Source organism: Colletotrichum tamarilloi (genome assembly GCF_030869305.1).
Source record: "Colletotrichum tamarilloi strain Tom-12 chromosome Unknown Scaffold_21.1, whole genome shotgun sequence".
In the NCBI taxonomy this organism is placed as follows: Eukaryota; Fungi; Ascomycota; class Sordariomycetes; order Glomerellales; family Glomerellaceae; genus Colletotrichum; species Colletotrichum tamarilloi.
The window spans coordinates 545,145-563,280 of record NW_026849404.1 but is presented as its reverse complement, the minus strand read 5'-3'; the positions used below and the strand labels follow the sequence as shown (position 1 = coordinate 563,280).

The window sequence follows — 18,136 nt, the reverse complement described above, 5'->3', positions numbered from 1 at the left end:
TTTATTATTATAAATCTTAAGGAAGTATTTAATTAAATTCGAATTAAAAAAGAAATAAATAAAAAACGGTATTCTAAACTTATAGAGGACTTTTTAAGTATTTTATTATACCCTTTAGACTTATTAATACTTTAGTAACTTTTTAAATAATAGTTAACTACGTACTCTAAGAATACGTTAATATTTTTATTATTATTTATATTAATAATATCCTTATTTTCTTCCTTAATTTCGAAATATATAAAAAGTATATTTATATAGTATTTTAAAAACTTTAAAATACTAAATTATATACCGAACTTTCTAAATACGAGTTCTATATATAAAAAATAAACTTTTTTAAATATATTATTATATTAAAATAAATCTATATATAAATATTAAAAATAAAAATAGTTAAGAACTAGCCTATATTATAGAACGTTAAAGATATATAAAGATTTTTAAAATTCGTTAATTTTTACTAACGATTTTTTAAAAACTATACTAATATAATTAGACTTCTTAATAACTTAATATAAAAAAATACCTTATTTATTTAAGATCCTAAATATAAAAAAATATTCGTTAAAATTAAGAATATAATTATTTCCGAACTAGTTATTATAATCCTAAATTTTTAAAAACCTTTTAAAATCGAGATTAACGCTTTAAACTTTACTATAAGAGCGGTTTTAAAATAATAAAATAAATAAAAAAAGCTTTACTTATATTATTTTTATTCTAAAATATTTTATAAAATAAAGTTAAATTAATAAATTTATAATAAAGAACTAATAGTAATTATTAAAATATTTCGAAAATAGAAACTATAGTTATTTAGAACTAAATACGAAGTTATAATTTATATAAACTATAAGAACTTTATAAACTTTATAATAAATAAAGACCTAAATAAATAATAAGTTAAATAGAGCGAATTCTTATTTAAGTATAATTTCTAAATCATTTATTAAAAAGGTTTAGAGAATAGTAAAATAAACGCTCTTAGTAAAAAACCCGATTATAAAGTTATAGTTTTTAAAAAAATATAAATTATTTTTAAATAAGAGAAGGATAGTAGTTTTATATTAATTATAAAGCTTTTTATAATAATTAAAAGGATTAATATTAGCCCGATTAAAAAAATAACTCCTAAGCTTATTATAAAAATTTATAATATATTAATATATAATTACTAAGGAGTTATTAAAACGTAAAAACGGATTTATTAGTATTATAATAAATTTATTATATATACTAAAATTATAAAAATAATTAAGGACTATATAACTTATAAAAAAAATAAAAATAGCTTATATAAGCCTTATAACAAGCTATAACTACTATAATTACTAATAAAAATATAGTAATTAATTATATAGAACTTTATTATTAAATTACTAAAGTCTAAAGAACTATTTACCAAAGTATAATATAATAATATTTTAGTTATAATTAACTAACTTATTAAGTTCGAATATTTTATCCTTTATAAAGAATTAAGTATTATAAAAGACCTAGTATACGTATTTACTAAGGTTATATTTTTAAACTACGGTTTATTAAAAAAATTTATCTGAGATAAAAATAAGTTATTTATTTCGAAATTTTAGAAATCCTTAATTTTATAACTTAGTATAAACTATAAATTATTAATATTATTTTATTTATAAACTAATAGATAAATAAAAAGGATTAACTAGATTTTTAAAATATATTTTTATTATTATATAAACTATAACTAAGATAATTAAGTAGTATTTTTATTAATAGCCTAGTTTATATATAATAATATAGTTAATAAAAGTATAAGAGAATCCCTATTTTATTTTAATTATAGATTCTAATTAATAATATATAAAGAAGTATAATAAGGACTATAAATTATAAAAACTATAATAAATATAAATAAACTTAAAGAGATTTATAAATAAGCTTTATTAAACTTCGAGTTCATATAATAATATATAAAAAAGAATATAAATAGATTAAAAATTAAAAAACTATTTTTAAAAAAGGGGGATAGTACTTATTTTTTTTATTATAATATTAAAATAAAATAATTAAATAATAAATTAAATTATAAAAAGCTTAGACCTTTCGAAATTATTAAAAAAGTTTTATTAATTAATTATAAATTAAAATTATTAAATATAATATAATATAATCCTATTTTTTATATTTTACTACTTAAGCTTATATTAAAGGGTTTATATATAGAAAATTATATTATTATTAAACTAAACTAATTAAAATACGAAATTAAAAAAATTATTAATTATAAAATTAAGAATAAAATATAAGAATTCCTTATTAAATAGAAAAATTATAAATATAAAAAAAATATATAAGAACTTATTACGAACTTTTAAAACTCTTAATAGCTTCTTAAGGAGTATTAAAATTAAAATTAAACTTAAAACTCCTAGTTATTACGGCGTCCTAATTAATAATTTTAAAAATATTATTAACTTATATTTTATAACCTATTAAAAAAGTATTTTTAAAATCCTTAAAAAACTCCTCTAATATAATTTAATTCTTTTTAAATACTATTCGTTTTTAAGAACGAAAACGCTTTAACTTAAATAATAACTTATTTAACTTAGTTTAGGCTTATTAATAAGCCTTAGCCTTTTTTTATAACTCCGTAATTCTTTTTTAAAACTATAACTTTTTTATTTTTTTTTTATAATTAAAATAGTTAAATTCCGTTACTAACTAACTAATTATACTTAATTAGCTAGAACTTAATAAATAAAAATATAATATTTATAAATATAAATAGTATTAATAAACGTATTATATAAAATACTTAAATAATAATATATTTTATAAACCTTAAAATTAAAAAAAACTAAATAATAAATACCCCGTAAGTAATAATTTAAATAAAATATTATTTCTATACTTTTATTAAAAAAACGAATAATATATAATAATTTATAATAAGACGTAGCTATTAAAGATTTCGATTTTTTAATTCGATTTAATATTATATTAATATATTTAAAAAAAAAAAATACTTAACAATTCTTTAACTTAGAAATAAATAACTTATTTATAAGCTTAGAGAATTAGATTTTTGAAAAGAGGAGCTAATATTATAATTTAATATATATAATAAGGCTAGGGTCCCGCCTTACGGGACTTATAATAACTATTATACTATATATATAAAAGTACAAACTTAAAATAACTCCTTTTAAAATAAAAAAACTATAAATAAGTTACGTAACTACGATTATATAATAAAATAAGGAACGGATGCCTATAAATAAATAAGATAAATAATTATAAATAAATAAAACGCATAACTATTTAGTAAATAGTTAAATAATAGTAAATAAAAATATTATAAAAAATATATTTAAAAACGAGATTTATATATAATATAAACTTAAGCTAGGCTTAAAAATAAACTTCTTATAACTTTTTTAATAATTAACTTAATATTAAATTTTATAATTATTTTTAGCTATTTTTATTAAGAATTCTTTTAATAAGACTATAATTAATTACTAAAGCCTTATTTATTTTATAACTTATAAATATAGCTTTAGTAAAGCTATTTATAACTATAATACTACTTATTTAGTATCTATAGCCTTAACTTTTACTAATATACTTACTACGACTAACTAGTTATAATAAGTAGTTTTGATATCGAAATTATTATATTATATTAAGCGCGTACTTAGGGTATATTGCGCGTATTATATAATTAAAAAGTATACCGTATTATATAATTTTTTTTAAAAACATAATCCCGTTAAAGTTAATTTTTTATATTTATAAAGCTAAAAAAAAAACTACTATATAGAAGATAAATCAATATACCCCTCGATTATATAGAGTATTTATTTTAATAAAATCTAATCCCTTATACGGCTTTTTAGTAGTTATAATAATACCTTTTTTATGTAGTTTAACTATTAGCTCGAAATTAGCTTTCTCTTTTATTATATAAAAAATATTAATTACCTTATTATTAGTAATAAATTACTATATTAGGGCTTATTATTATAGTTTTTTATAACGTCTTATTAATAATATTAATACCTTTTTAACTATTTCCTTTTCTTTATTATTTATTAATATTATTATGATAATTTCGTTAAAAATAATTTCTTATACTTTTATTACGGGTTATATAATTTCCCCTAGCTCTTTTTTTTTTATATAAATTAAAAATTACTTTAATAAGATCTATATAATATAATTTAATTATTATAATTAATATTTTAAGTAATTAGTTATATAGTAGTTTTTTTTTTCTAGCTTTATAAGTATAAAAGATCGACCTTAACGGGATTACGCTTTTAAAAAAAATTATATAATATAATATACTTTTTAATTATATAATATACGTAATATATTCTAAGTACGTACTTAATATAATATAGTAATTTCGATACGAAAACTATTATTTAATTTAGAATAGGTAAGCTATTTTTTACGTAGCGGCGCTAGCTAAAAAAGTTAATAATAGAGGTTAATTATAATAGTTAACTATAATAGTCGGTTATTATAGTTAGCTATAATAGTTAAAAGCGGCTTTTTTTAACTATAAAGGTTTTAAATTTTCATAATAATATAGAGGTTTTTAGAAAAAGGGTTAAATAAGCTAATATTTATTATTTAGAACTTATAAAAATTCTTTTTATTTTTATTATTTTTAATATTATTTAAAACTACTCTCTATTAAAACTAAATAAATTTATTAAATAAATTTACTAAATAAACTTATTAATATATAAACTACTACTTTAATAAAAACTTATTTTATTTTTAATATATAATTAATAATTAATAAGTTAGAACTTTAAAAAATACTTATTAATAAGTTTACCCCTCTTAAACTAAGTACCCTCTTTAACTAGCTCGACGTTATAATTATTATAATTAACGTAAGTATACTTAAGAAGTAGCGAAGTACTTTTTAATAATATAGAATTTAGCTAAGTAATATTATAAATATTATAAATAGCTAGGTTAATATAGATATTAAGATTTAATATATTAATATTAACTTAGTTATAATAATTATAATAAACGGGCTAGAGGTATATAGGGTTAAAATAATAAGTTAATATTTTAAATAACTCTTATAAGCCCCCTTAGGTAATAATAATACTTATATAAAAAAATAGATTATATTAAACTTAGTTATTTATATAGGCTAGTATTAAGAAGTTTTATACGCGTTAGAGTAAGTAAAGCTCGCCCTATAAGTAACTAAAACTTAAAAAGACTGCGGTAAAAATTTAAGAGCTATTTTAATTAGTAATTAGGTATAGAGCGCAATATACTTAGTTTTCCTTAATACGTAATATACGGTACGGCCCCGGTGGATTGCTCTATCGGGGGGAAGTAACTAGTTATAATTTCTCGTAATTACGTAAAACTACTTATTAATAAAAATTAATTTATATAGCCTAGTTTATTATTAAGTAATTTCGTACTAAACTTATATATCTAAATTTAAAAATATATTTAAATTAGCCCCTATATTAAGTTTATTATATATGGTAATTACTTTATTAACTTACTTTTTTATATTTATTTTATATAGTACTTATATTACTTTTTTAATTACTTAGGCTCGTTAGCTTATATTTAATAATAGTAACGAGGTTAAAATCGTTTTTAAATATATTCTAAATACTAATAGCGTTAATATAAGCTTATTAAGCTCTATAATATTATTATAATACTTAAGTACTATTTAGAGATATTTATTATTAATAAAATTAGGAATTTTTTTTTAATAATTCTAAACGCCCTTTTTAGCTATTAATATACCCTTTTTATTTTTTTAATATTATAGTACGCTTTTATAAGTACGACTTTTAGCTATATACTATAGGCTATTATATTTTTTTTAAATTTTATTAATTTAAAACTCGTATTAGCATCAGTTTTAATACTATTTAGCGGTCCTTAGTATATATTAATCTAGCTTTTTTATAGGGCTACTTATACTATTTTTATTTATAAATCCTAAAAGAATTACCCTATTTAAAATAATATAGCTTTATTAATTATATATAAGACTGGTCGACTATTTAAATAAAAAATATTAATAACGATTTCTTAATTAAAATTAAGCTTATTACGTAATTTAAATTTAAATTTATATAAGCTCTACGTATTTATTTAGTATTAATAATATACTTTTATTAACTACTTTAGCGCCCCTATTTTAATATTATTATTACTTAATTATTTTAAGAAGTTATATAGCCTCGTAACCGATAAGTACCTAAATCTTTAGTATAATTATTTAAGTTTAATTTTTATTAAATAATTAATTAACTTCGTATTATTAATAAGCTTTATAAACGTATACTCCTATTATTATTTAATTATCTTAAAGTACTTATTACTAAAGATTTTATTCTTTATATTATTAAATATAATACTTAGTTAATTTATATTTTTTGAATATAAGAGAAATAGGGTATTAATAAATAAAATATAAAAAATTATCGTTCCGAAGTACGTTTCTATTTTTATCGTACTTAGGGTAATAATTTCCTTATTTAAACTAAAGCTAATTCTTATAATACCCGTTATTAATATATTAAGTATTATTAATACGATTTTTTATAGTACTTAGAATTACCCCTTTCTTTTTATTAATTATTATAATACCTTAGTATTTAGGATAATTTTATAGAAATTATTTAAACCGTATTTTTTACTTATATAGAATACTTATATAAGCTTAGTATTTAAGTAATTTAGGTAGTATAAAAAGGACTTTTTTAGCTACTCTTAAGATTACTTAGTACTATTTTTTTTTTAATATTAATAAAAGTAGTATTTTCTCCTTAAATATTAAAAAAATAAAATTCTATATTATTAAATTTATCTTTTTATTTACTTCTATATTTATTATTTAAGGGACCTTCTCTTATTATTTATAAATAAAAGCCTATTTATTAAAGGCTTTTATTACTTTTTATTTATTTAGTTTTATATATTTTTTAAAAACTAATAAAGTAAAAAAAGAGTAGTTAATATTATTAATTTCATTATAATCTAATTTATTAGTATAAGGGGCGAGATTTTTTTTATTTTTTAAATTTTTTATAAGGAGTAAATACTCTAAGTTATTATTATAATTATTATTATTAAGTTCCGTATTTCTAAATTTACTCTTATATATAATAAAAAATTAGCTAAACTAACGAGGGCTAGTTTTACTATTTACTACCCTCGACTTTTTATATTATTTATATAACTTAGTACGCTCTTTTTTAAAGTAATTACTTAACTAATATTTATTTTTTTTATAAATAAAATATTATTTTTTTTATTACTCTATTTACAAATTAAACTTTTATTTATTTAATAACTCTAGGCCTCCTTATTAATAATTATTATACTTAGTCTTTTTTTTTTATATATTTAGTTAACTTAATATTATTAATAAGGGCTATTATATATTTAGAAATAAGTTTAGCGCGGTATTCTTATTTTAATATTAAAACCAAACCTTAACTTTAAGTAAAGTATTTTATAATTTTTAAGTACTTAGTATAAGGTTATTTTTATTTTTAATACGTACTAGATTACGGTATAAAAATATTTAACTTTTTACCTCCCCGACGGAGTAATCCGCTAGGGCCGTACTATATATTACGTATTAAAGAAAACTAGGTATATTATACTCTATACCTAACTACTAATTAAAACCGTAGTAATAGTTAACTAACTCGACCGTTATCTTCTTTTTATTAATAACTCCTAACCTTCTACCGCCCGCCTATAGGGCGAGCTTTACCTACTCTAACGTATATAAAACCTCTTAGTATTAGCTTATATAAATAACTAGGTCTAGTATAATCTATTCTTTTATATAAGTATTATTATTACTTAGGGGGTCCTATAAGAGCTATTTAAAACGTTAATTTATTATTTTAATTTTATATACCTCTAGCCCGTCTATTATAGCTATTATAACTAAGCTAGTATTAATATACTAAATCCTAGTATCTATATTAGCTTAGTTATTTATAATATTTATAATATTACTTAGTTAAATTCCGTATTATTAAAAAGTACTTTACTACTTTTTAGGTATATTTATATTAGTTACGATAGCTATAGCGTCGAGCTAGCTAAAGAGGGCGCCTAGTTTAAGAGGGGTAGACTTATTAATAAGCATTTTTAAGTTCTTATCGAGGTAGTATTTTAACTAACTAACCTCTTAACTAGTTATTTAACTAACTATTTAAATAGTAGTTTATATATTAATAAGTTTATTTAGTAAATTTATTTAGTAAATTTATTTAGTAAATTTATTTAGTAAATTTATTTAGTAAATTTATTTAATAAATTTGTTTAGTAAATTTATTTAGTTTAAATAGAGAGTAACTTTAGGTAATATTAAAAGCGATAAGAATAAAAAAAATCTTTATGAGCTCTAAAAAGTAATAAATATTAGCCTATTTAGCCCTTTTTTTAAAAAACCTCTATGTTATTATTAAAGTTTAAAACCTTTATAGTTAAAAAAGACCGCCTCTAACTATTATAGCTAACTATAATAACCGATTATTATAGCTAATTATTATAACTAACTTCTATTATTAACCTTTTTAACTAGCGCCGCTATAAAGTAGCTTACTTATCCTACATTAAATAGTAATTTTTATATTAAAATTACTATATTACGTTAAGTACGTACTTAGGATATATTGCGCATATTATATAGTCAAAAAGTATACTATATTATATAATTTCCCTTAAAAGCGTAATCCCGTTAAGGTCGATTTTTTATACCTATAAAGCCGGAAAAAAAACCATTATATTTAACTTTTTACTTATTAAACCCCTTATTTAGCTAAGTTTTTACTAGCTTATTAATTCAATTAATAAGCTCTTTAAGGATTTTTATTTATAATTTACCCTTTATTATTTTAACTATAAATATAAAAAGAATTATTTATAGCTTAAATAAGAGCTTTAGATTCTTATTATAAATCTTAAAGTAACTTCGGATTATATTAATAATACTAAAAAAATCGTTCTAATTAAGATTACGTACCGCTTTATAATAATAATTAAAAACTTTATTTATAAGTACGATATTAATTACTAAGTAATACTAATATTCCTAAATTTTAACTTTTTTATAATAATTTTAAAATATTATTAGGGTTTTTTATAAGACCTCGTACTTCCTTTTAAAATATAATTTTTTTTTAAAAAGATCTTTTTAAAATTTATAAATTACTTCGTATTTATTACTATATTTTTAATATTTATATATAATCCCTACGTTATTACGTATTATTAATAACTTTATATTATTTATTTCTTTTTTTATTTATTAATTAGTATTAAATTTCGTATTAATAATAGTAACGAGCTATAAATTAAAATAAGTAAAATTATTAATTATCGTACTTTTAGTACTATATTTTACTTTTATATATCTTTTTATAACAATAAATTACTATTAATAATTATAAAAAAGAAATTTAGGTCGTTTACTTTTTTTTAAATTTATTAAAGCGATTATATACTTTATTAACTTATACTTAGTTTTATAATATAAATTCCTTTTTTATAATCGTTATTATTAAAATTTTATACGGTTTTTATAATTATAATTACGTTAATAATACTCTTCGTTTATAAAAGAATCTATTAACTACTTTTATAATTCTTAAGCTTATATTTATAAACTATTTATCTAGTTAATAACTAAGGTTATTTATAATTTTATAAAATAGGGGTTACCCTTATAGCCCCTTTTTTTTATAAACCTTAATTAAATAAATTAATACTATATTAATTTACTTATTATTAAGCTAATTTACGATCTTATATATTTACGTCCTTTAATAATTTAAATTAATATTTACTTATTTATAAGGGATTAGGATTCTATTTAAAATTAGGTTTTTTTTTGTTTTTTTTTTTTACTTTAATTTACTAAGGGTCGTATTTTAACTTATATTTATATTAATAATTATTAATATATTTAATTTTAATAAGGATATATTTAATTTACGTACTAGCCGTAGTAAATTTATATTTTTATTACTTAACGAATTTATTAAAGTTTAAGTAATTCTTATTTTCTTTTACTATTTTATTATTACTCTCGTTTTTATTATTTTTAATAATTATTATTACTTTTTTAAATTACTAACTATTATACTTATTAAGATCTTATTTTTTATTTAATATAAACAAATAGGTTTTAATAGTTCTTTTTTTTAATAATAATAATAGACGTTTATATTATTATAAAAAAACGAAGTAATTAGTCTCGGGATCTTTATTAGTTACTAATTTTTATTATTTTATATATTTTTAATTTTTAACTTTTTAAGCCTTATATTTTATATAATTTTTAAATTACTTCTTTTTTTAACTTACCTTTTTTAGGGTAGTATTTTAAAAAAATAATTAAAAATAAATACTAAGTAATTCGTAAAAGAGCTAAATAAGTAGTTAGGAGCTAGATAGGTTATTAAATATAGTTAGTAAAATTAAGCCCTCTTTTTTATAGAATCGAAAACTTAAAGGACTTATTAAAAATACTTACTTCGTTATTTATATTAAGTAGAGTTAATTATTTTAAAGATCTTTTTTTTTATAACTTTTTAGTATCCTATTTTATATTTTTTAAGTAATTTGTTTTATAGCTTAATTATTATTTAGTAATTATTACTTATTAATAATCTTTTTTATTATTTAGTTAATTTTTGAAAATTAATAATCTCGTATTAAGAGCTAGTATAAAAAGGAATCTTTTTAATAACCCTCTAAAGGATTCTTTTTTTTCCCCTTTAAATCCTCGTTTTTCTAGCCTTTTTTTAAGTTAATAATAATTATAATAAGAAGTTATAGGACTATTTTAAAATAGCTATTTTTTTTAAATTAATTTTTAAAATTTATAAGATTTTTAACTTAATATTATTAAGATTTCTAAATCCCCTCTTTTCTTATTAAACCGTTTTTTATATTATATTTTTAAATAATATTTAGGGAGTAGTTAAAGGGACTATAAAAAGATTATTTAGATTATAAATTTATAATTATATTTATAAAATTCTTATAATAATAGATCTTTTTATATACTATAGATCTTTTAATTTTACAACTCTTATAAAATTATTTTTATTATTAAATAAGAATATTTACGTTTAGAGTTCCTTTTTTTTAATTACGTAGTGCTTTTTTATATTATATTATTAAGCTCGTTTATTATACTAATTAATTAAGTAAGTAGTTATTATATAGGTATTTCTTTTTACTAATTTAACTAATTAATTTCTAATTATGGGTTAGTTATAAAAAAGTTACTTAATAAAAAAGCTATTTAAAGTAATAGTAAAAAACTAGTTATTTAAATAGTTTTATTAATTAATATAGTTTAATATAATAAACGTTAACTTTTTATAAGTAATAAAAGGCTACGATTATTTAATTCCGTATAGTATTTAATAATCGTTTTTTTTTATTTATTTTTATAAGGTTAATTAGTATAAATCTCTTATTTTATATAGTATTAAGAAGTCGTTTTTTTTATATAATAAAATACTTTACTAATTTATAATAATAAAATTTAATTACTAATTAATATTAGTATTTTTATTATAAAGTAATTAGTTCGAACTATAAGTTAATAAAGAGATTAATTAAATTATATAAATTTTTATATAAGTATAAAAAGGAGGTTCTAATTATAAATTAGGCTAGTTATAATAATTATAAATAAGGCCCCTAATTAGCCCCTACGTAGTTAGCCGTATGCCGCGGTCGAATTAGACTTCTAATCTAATAGTCATTACTGTATTGCTGTGGAATATCTAAGGAAGATGTACTTCGGTCCGACTGCGACTGTATATCTCCTTGTATTTAAACCACTTGCCTAATTAGTAATTTGACCTTGCAGTCTTACTTGAGAGAGCTATGCCCTCGTCTGAACCAAGAGGTTCACTGGCCGAGTGCCGTTCGCTGTCATTTAGAAGTTCGTAGAAACGAATCAAAGAGAGACCGACGCGGAAATTACAGTCAAACTCTATCCGTAAAATACCTGAGCAGGACTAGAAACTCTACCAAAGATTTTCAATTTCATCCAATGGGGTGTTAAACAGATCCTGCTATGAGGTATCTGCTTGGCTCTCGTCATAACTCGCCAGTGGTACAACAGGTCTTGATGACAGACTAGAAAGACATTCTAAAGCCTTAAGCCCATACGTGATCAGCCAATTCAGACCGGGTCCATCCCGACTTCTTCCCATTCTCATTGGCGGCTACAGAAGAAGTCCAGCTAGGGGTAAGCGGCGCACTGCCGTTCCTGAGGAGATATGCTTAACCCAGTCTCAGCAACTGACAGGGGTGTAACCGGAACTTTTTTGCAGGCAGGTAATTTTAACTTCAGCCTTACAAAACTACTTGATAGCAGTGGGAAGCCAAGTAGGAGGCTTTGCTGAAATCAGGGCACCGGTATCAACGCCTCGGCTGATCAGCATGCATGCATACGCGGCACGTATGTACGGTCATCATCGCCTATCTGCAGCCGGACCAGGCCGCTCTTGCATGATGACTGTTCTGCCGCACTTGCAAGATATGCCGGGCTGAGACTCCCGCTATAGGGCGCTGTGATGACGGTACTCATGGGGATAGCGAACAGAGATGTCGATGTAGACGTATCATCATATCCTGTATGCATCATCCCGAAGTGACGGACTCTATAGAAACAAGGAGATATAAGAAATGACTTCTTGTTCTTCCTCCTCGACTGCTCTATCGAAGAAAAGAGCAGCAAAATATCTTGCTCTGACTCCAGTAGTCGTTCTCATCAGAGCTTCTCTCTGCTATCGCATACAGTTCAGAGACATCGTCTTCCCCCCGAGCACCTCAGTTGAACCGCAAATATGGCACTCAACATAACAAACGCAACAATGCCAACAATGCGTGCTGTAGCCTGATTCGGCCAACCCTATAACGTCTCCGTGATCGACATGCCCGTCCCCACCATCACCAACCAGACAGCCGTCGTCGTCCGCATCAACTCCTCCGCCATCTGCGGCTCCGACCTACACATGTACCACGGCTTCGGCGGCACGCCCAATGTGCCCTACGGGTTCGGCCACGAGGCTGTCGGCTACGTCTCCAGCGTCGGGGACGCCATCTCGAGTCTTGAGGTTGGCGACTATGTCATCATCCCAGACAACGCCGACGACGGGCACTGCGGTCCTTCGCATCCCCTGTCCTTCGGCGTTGGGAGCGCATCCTATGGCGGACTGCAAGGTATGTTCTCTCTCAGAAGATACCCGCCTCCCTTCCCCTATTTTTATATGATTAGTCCGTTCAGAGACCGCACGGATAATCGTCTTCAGGAGTAAGAGACAACCCAAGTTGACCCAATCTTCCGTCCTGTACCAGCCGAGTACGCCAGAGTGCCCCACGCCGACACATCCCCCATCCCGATCCCACTAACCTCAACAAACACCACATCCGAACTTGACTACCTCATGATCACAGATGTCTTCACAACAGGCTGGCACGTCATCTCCTACTCAGGCTTCCAACCCGGCGACACAGTCGCCATCTTCGGCGCCGGGCCCGTCGGCCTCCTAGCCGCCTACTCCGCCAAACTCCGCGGCGCCTCCAGGATGTACGTCGTCGACCGCATCGCCAGCTGCCTCGAGCAAGCCGAATCGTTCGGAGCCATCCCCATCGACTTCACCCAACAAGACCCCGTGGAAGCGATACTCAGCCGTGAGCCCGCTGGCGTGACGCGCAGCCTCGACTGCGTGGGCCTCGAATCCGTCAACGCTACGGGAGATCCGCACAACGGCATCGTGCTGGAGAACATGGTTGCCGTGACTTCCGTTTGCGGAGGCATGGGTATCGGTGGTGTGTACAACGGCGGCGGAAACAGCACCGAGGGAGCGCCCAATGCCGGGACCCTACCCGCGGAGATTCCTATCCCCATGGCATCGCTATGGAGGAAGGGCTTGTCCGTCGGAAGGGGTATCGTCTTGCCTTTGCTGAGGGCACCTCCTTTGCTGGACTTGATCGCATCTGGTGTCGCTAAGCCGAGCTTTGTGGTGACGGCTGAAATCGGCATTGAGGATGCGCCGGAGAATTACCGTCGTTACAGTGACCACTTGGAGAACAAAGTCGTCATCCGGTTCCCTTAGATACATCGCACGTAGAGCACAAGACGAGTGAAGACGAATGATGGTAAAGAGTGGATTTGGTCTGGAAGACCACTATACTAAGGATAATAGCTCGAGATAATGACAATAAGCAGCGCGATGGCAGTCCAACATAAGGAACCCAAGCACCCAGTTCATCGTAAATGTACAACCTCTTCCTACACATTCACAACACTATCAGAAGTATAACAATAACAAGCACAAAAGAAAATAGATGTGGCCGCTAGACATGGCGGGAAAGGAATGGTGGGTAAAGAGTGAGATTCGATGGTTTCGAAGTTGGCTGTGCTGTGGCAAAGTGCCACAGCTCTCAATGACCATGATGACGAGATGAGAACGTATAAGTGCCAAGAAAACATAGCATCCGATGAAAACAAGGTGTTCCACTTGTTCTCACATGTAACTTCGCCGAGTCCCAGAAGCGTCTTCAACGCTGCCGGTACCATAGGCTGAGTCGGGATATGTAAAGCACTGGTCGTCTGAGATCGGAAAGTCCGAGGGAACATTGAGCGAGTCAAAGCTCAGGATGTTGGAGATGTCAATATCGGGAACACCAAAATCGAAATCTAGAGTGCTCTCGAAGGCACCGGTACCGGCGCCGGTATCTTCATCGATACCAACAGTCAAGTTGGCATCGGGTGACACCTGCGGCGACACCGCCCGAGATCCTCGCGCAGTTTCGGGATCATCCAGGTCCGCCACCTGCGCAGGTGAGGGTATGTGCTCAAAGATCTGGGCGCACCTAGCCGAGCTGTTCCGGATCCAGACCGAGAGGCTGTGCATGAGACCGTCTCCATATCTCTCAAATGAACGATTGAGATCTTTTTCGAGCTCGCGCTGGATCATGTGGGGCAATTCACGCCGCAAGTACTTAAGAAACTCCACATCTTTCGAGTTGGAGTCGCCTGCATTCGTCTTGTCCGGGTTGGCGTCATACCCTGATACCAAGGTCAATTACTGGGGCTCTTTTCTCATCTCAGGTTTCTATCCTAATTGGAGGTTCAAACTTACAAGGACTTGGAGGGCTTCCAATGTCTTGCGTCCCCGGAAACAAGGTGTAATATACTTCGTACCACTTGCTGACATCGTCTTGCTTGTCGGCGTCGTGCTTACCGGGTTGCCTACGCACTCTGAGGTGCTTCTCCGTCTCTTGATCCATCCCCGCACCTGGGTCCAGCTTGCGCTTCTTCTTGTCAAGTACAGGACAAGGCACGTCTGCTCTTTGGTGCTCGTGAAGTGAGTTTTCGCTCTTGAAGGCCTCAAAACACCTGTTGCAGGCGTAGATGCGATGCTTGCGATAGAGGTGCTCCCTTTCACTGTGTTAGTGAAAGTGTTTAATGGCTGACTGGATAAAACACTCACTTAACCCGGTGAATCTCGTGCCAACCAGGACCAACGCAGGTTCGATGGCTCTTGTATCTTACGGGGTCGTTCTTGTAGTAAGGGCATGCAAACTTTTGACGGTCATCATCCTCGTCAGTCTTCGTGCGCTTCTTATTAGGCTTCTGCTCGTTGTTCTCGTCGCTTCCGGATCCTTCGTCGTCTTGATCACGCCCCTTGAGTTGCCGCTTCTGACCAGCTACAGGACGCGCTTCCGCAGCCCTTCTCTTATTGACGCCTCCTGATCTGGAAGCCTTCGAGCCGCGCTGACAGTCCCCGTCTTGATCTTGAGCATCCCCAAGGTAATAGACGTTGTCGTCAAGCCATTCGCAGACTCTCGCCATGAATATCTTGATGAACGCTTGCTTGCGGTAAGCCAGATAGTTATCGATGACGGCTGGTGTGGGACTCGTCCGATTTCGACCGGTTCCCGCGTTGGTAGTGCGAGCAGGCCGATCTGCGAGTTCGGATCTGCGAGATGAAGGGTTTGGTGGAGGTGATGATCTACCAGAGGTGTCAACATGCTGGAAAGTTCAACGAATTAGGTGGGCTACCTCTGAGAGGCGCTCTGGGCCTCACTTCCTCCCCCACTGGTTTCAGTTGGGGAAGAGAGTCTGTTGCTGTGTGTTCCCTGACTGTGTGAGTGACTGGTCGTCAAATCAGCGGAATCGAGGAGGTAGGACTCACTGATACTTGTCTCACTACAAGGTCTGAGTTGGCTCGAGTGCTTGAGGACTTGGGTGGTTTGGAGGAAGGGGTTTCGTGTTTCTTAGGCATGTCCGGTGAGAAGTTGCCCGGCCGGCTATTGTGGAAAGCCTTGAACCGGGAAAGCAAGCAGGTGAAATCGACGAAGGACTTCTTCTTCGATGATCTGCGGTGGTATCGATGAAAAGAGTTCAGATAGGAAGGTCTAGTATAGGGGGTTGGTCTTGAGACGGCGAGCATTTCCTCGTACGGGTAAGAGAGTGCACGCTAACACTGGGGTTGGAACATCCTGCTCTTTTCTCGAAGTCGAAATTGTGCTGCCTGGAATAATCAGGTGAATTGGAAAGTGAGGAATAGAGTGCTCAGTTGCGAATTGGCGTTGTTCGATGATGTTCAAGCGAAAACAACACCAGGCTTCAAGGCAACTCGGTCTCGTTATATCTCCCTCAGAAACCGCTGCTTACACGACCCCACTCCTTGACCCCACGCTCACAATCTTGCGCGCATTTGCGAACAACATCTTTGAGAGTAGTCGAAGAGGGGGCGCGTGTCTCAAGAGATGCCGCCTCACTCTGCAGAGTCCAATGGCAAATGCAGAGCGGAGGTGGTGGCTTGATAAGCCCATTGGACGCCCCAGAAAACCATGAGAGACGCAAGATCTCATCATCTGGGGTGGAACTGGGGAGCTGTCCGTCATTCTATCCCATACGGTGGAGTACGCAGTGTCGCGCATGCGTGTCCGCATAGAATCTCGCCGATGGTTCGCACACGATTGAGACTACTCAATTGCGCGCGAAAGAGGTCTTCACTCGAAGCCGTGTAAGATAACCATTATCAATGCGACGCCTAGGCCGTCAAGGATGGCTCCTTCAGTATAGATTCGCTGTTGGTTCAGTGTCCAATCAACCCAGTTGCCTTCCTACGCACGAGAGAAGCAGCTATTAACGGCATGAACGAGAAGCACCGTAAGTACTCACAATCACCCAGTCAATCTCCTCAATTGACCCGATGGTGAACAGTTCAAAACATCGGAATCGTTGACGGTACTCGATCGGGCAAAGTCACCCAAGACGACATCAGTCGGCATTGGCCGATCGTTGCAACTGCCTCCGCGTCCCCTTAACTCGCTCGCCCGACCACAAACATTTCCGGTGAAAGGTATGGTCGAAATCATGCCACGTCAGGCAAATGAGGGGTTCAATTGCGGCAACGTAGGAGCCAACGATCGTCGGAGACATACGGACTGCAGTCGAAGGGGCTAACTGCGTTGCGAACCGTCGATGGAGCGAACGGACGGCGTCAGGTCGGCGAGGTACCTCGTCGGCAGGGAACCGGACATGATGAACACGTGAGAGGCGGTGGCTAGCGGCAGCGACTCGGCAGCTGAAGAGAGCGATAAGATGCAGCCGGTGGCCGCATTGTTGCAGCAACTCAAGCAGGCTGAGCAGAGGAGCCGGTAGCGAGGAACATGGGCTCGTTGCCTGTTCTGCCGATAACGGGGAGACTTTCCGGGGCTTCGGTTCGGTATTCGTATTTTGCCTTTGAACAAATTCAAATGCCTCGAGGAGTTGTTTTTGGAATCAAAAGTGATGGAAACCCGGGATGATGGTTGTAGAGAGGATGGATGGGAGTTGAGACGGATAAGAAAAGAGATGATGTTCGGGACGGGAGTCGTACAAGAAGTCCAATTAGAGTTTGGAGCGTGCACAGCCAGCTTTTCGGGCCTTTTGTCCTCAGGAATCAGGGCATGTACGTACCCCTTCAGTGGTTGCTCCCCCTAACCATCGCCCCTGCCCGCTTCCTTTCCAGCGGGGTTCACTAACTCGTCATATCCCAGGGCGCCCTGCAGGACGGAATTGAAATATCACTCTTGG

The 18,136-nt window shown here is 29.8% G+C and overlaps 2 protein-coding genes across 2 annotated transcripts; one reads left to right on the top strand and one right to left on the bottom strand.

The window, feature by feature from the left end:
• Nucleotides 1–12,974: 12,974 nt before the first annotated feature.
• On the top strand, nucleotides 12,975–14,159 carry CTAM01_07185 (alcohol dehydrogenase GroES-like domain-containing protein; the record flags this gene model as incomplete). Its single annotated transcript, XM_060523210.1, has 2 exons — nucleotides 12,975–13,263; nucleotides 13,399–14,159. The coding sequence occupies 2 exons, from the start codon at nucleotides 12,975–12,977 to the stop codon at nucleotides 14,157–14,159; spliced, it is 1,050 nt and encodes a 349-aa protein (XP_060382341.1).
• A 411-nt stretch (nucleotides 14,160–14,570) lies between these two features.
• CTAM01_07184 (uncharacterized protein) lies at nucleotides 14,571–16,782 on the bottom strand (the record flags this gene model as incomplete). Its single annotated transcript, XM_060523209.1, has 5 exons — nucleotides 14,571–15,115; nucleotides 15,189–15,487; nucleotides 15,540–16,081; nucleotides 16,245–16,428; nucleotides 16,727–16,782. 5 exons carry the CDS (start codon nucleotides 16,780–16,782, stop codon nucleotides 14,571–14,573), a joined length of 1,626 nt encoding a protein of 541 aa, XP_060382340.1.
• Between the last annotated feature and the right edge of the window lie 1,354 nt (nucleotides 16,783–18,136).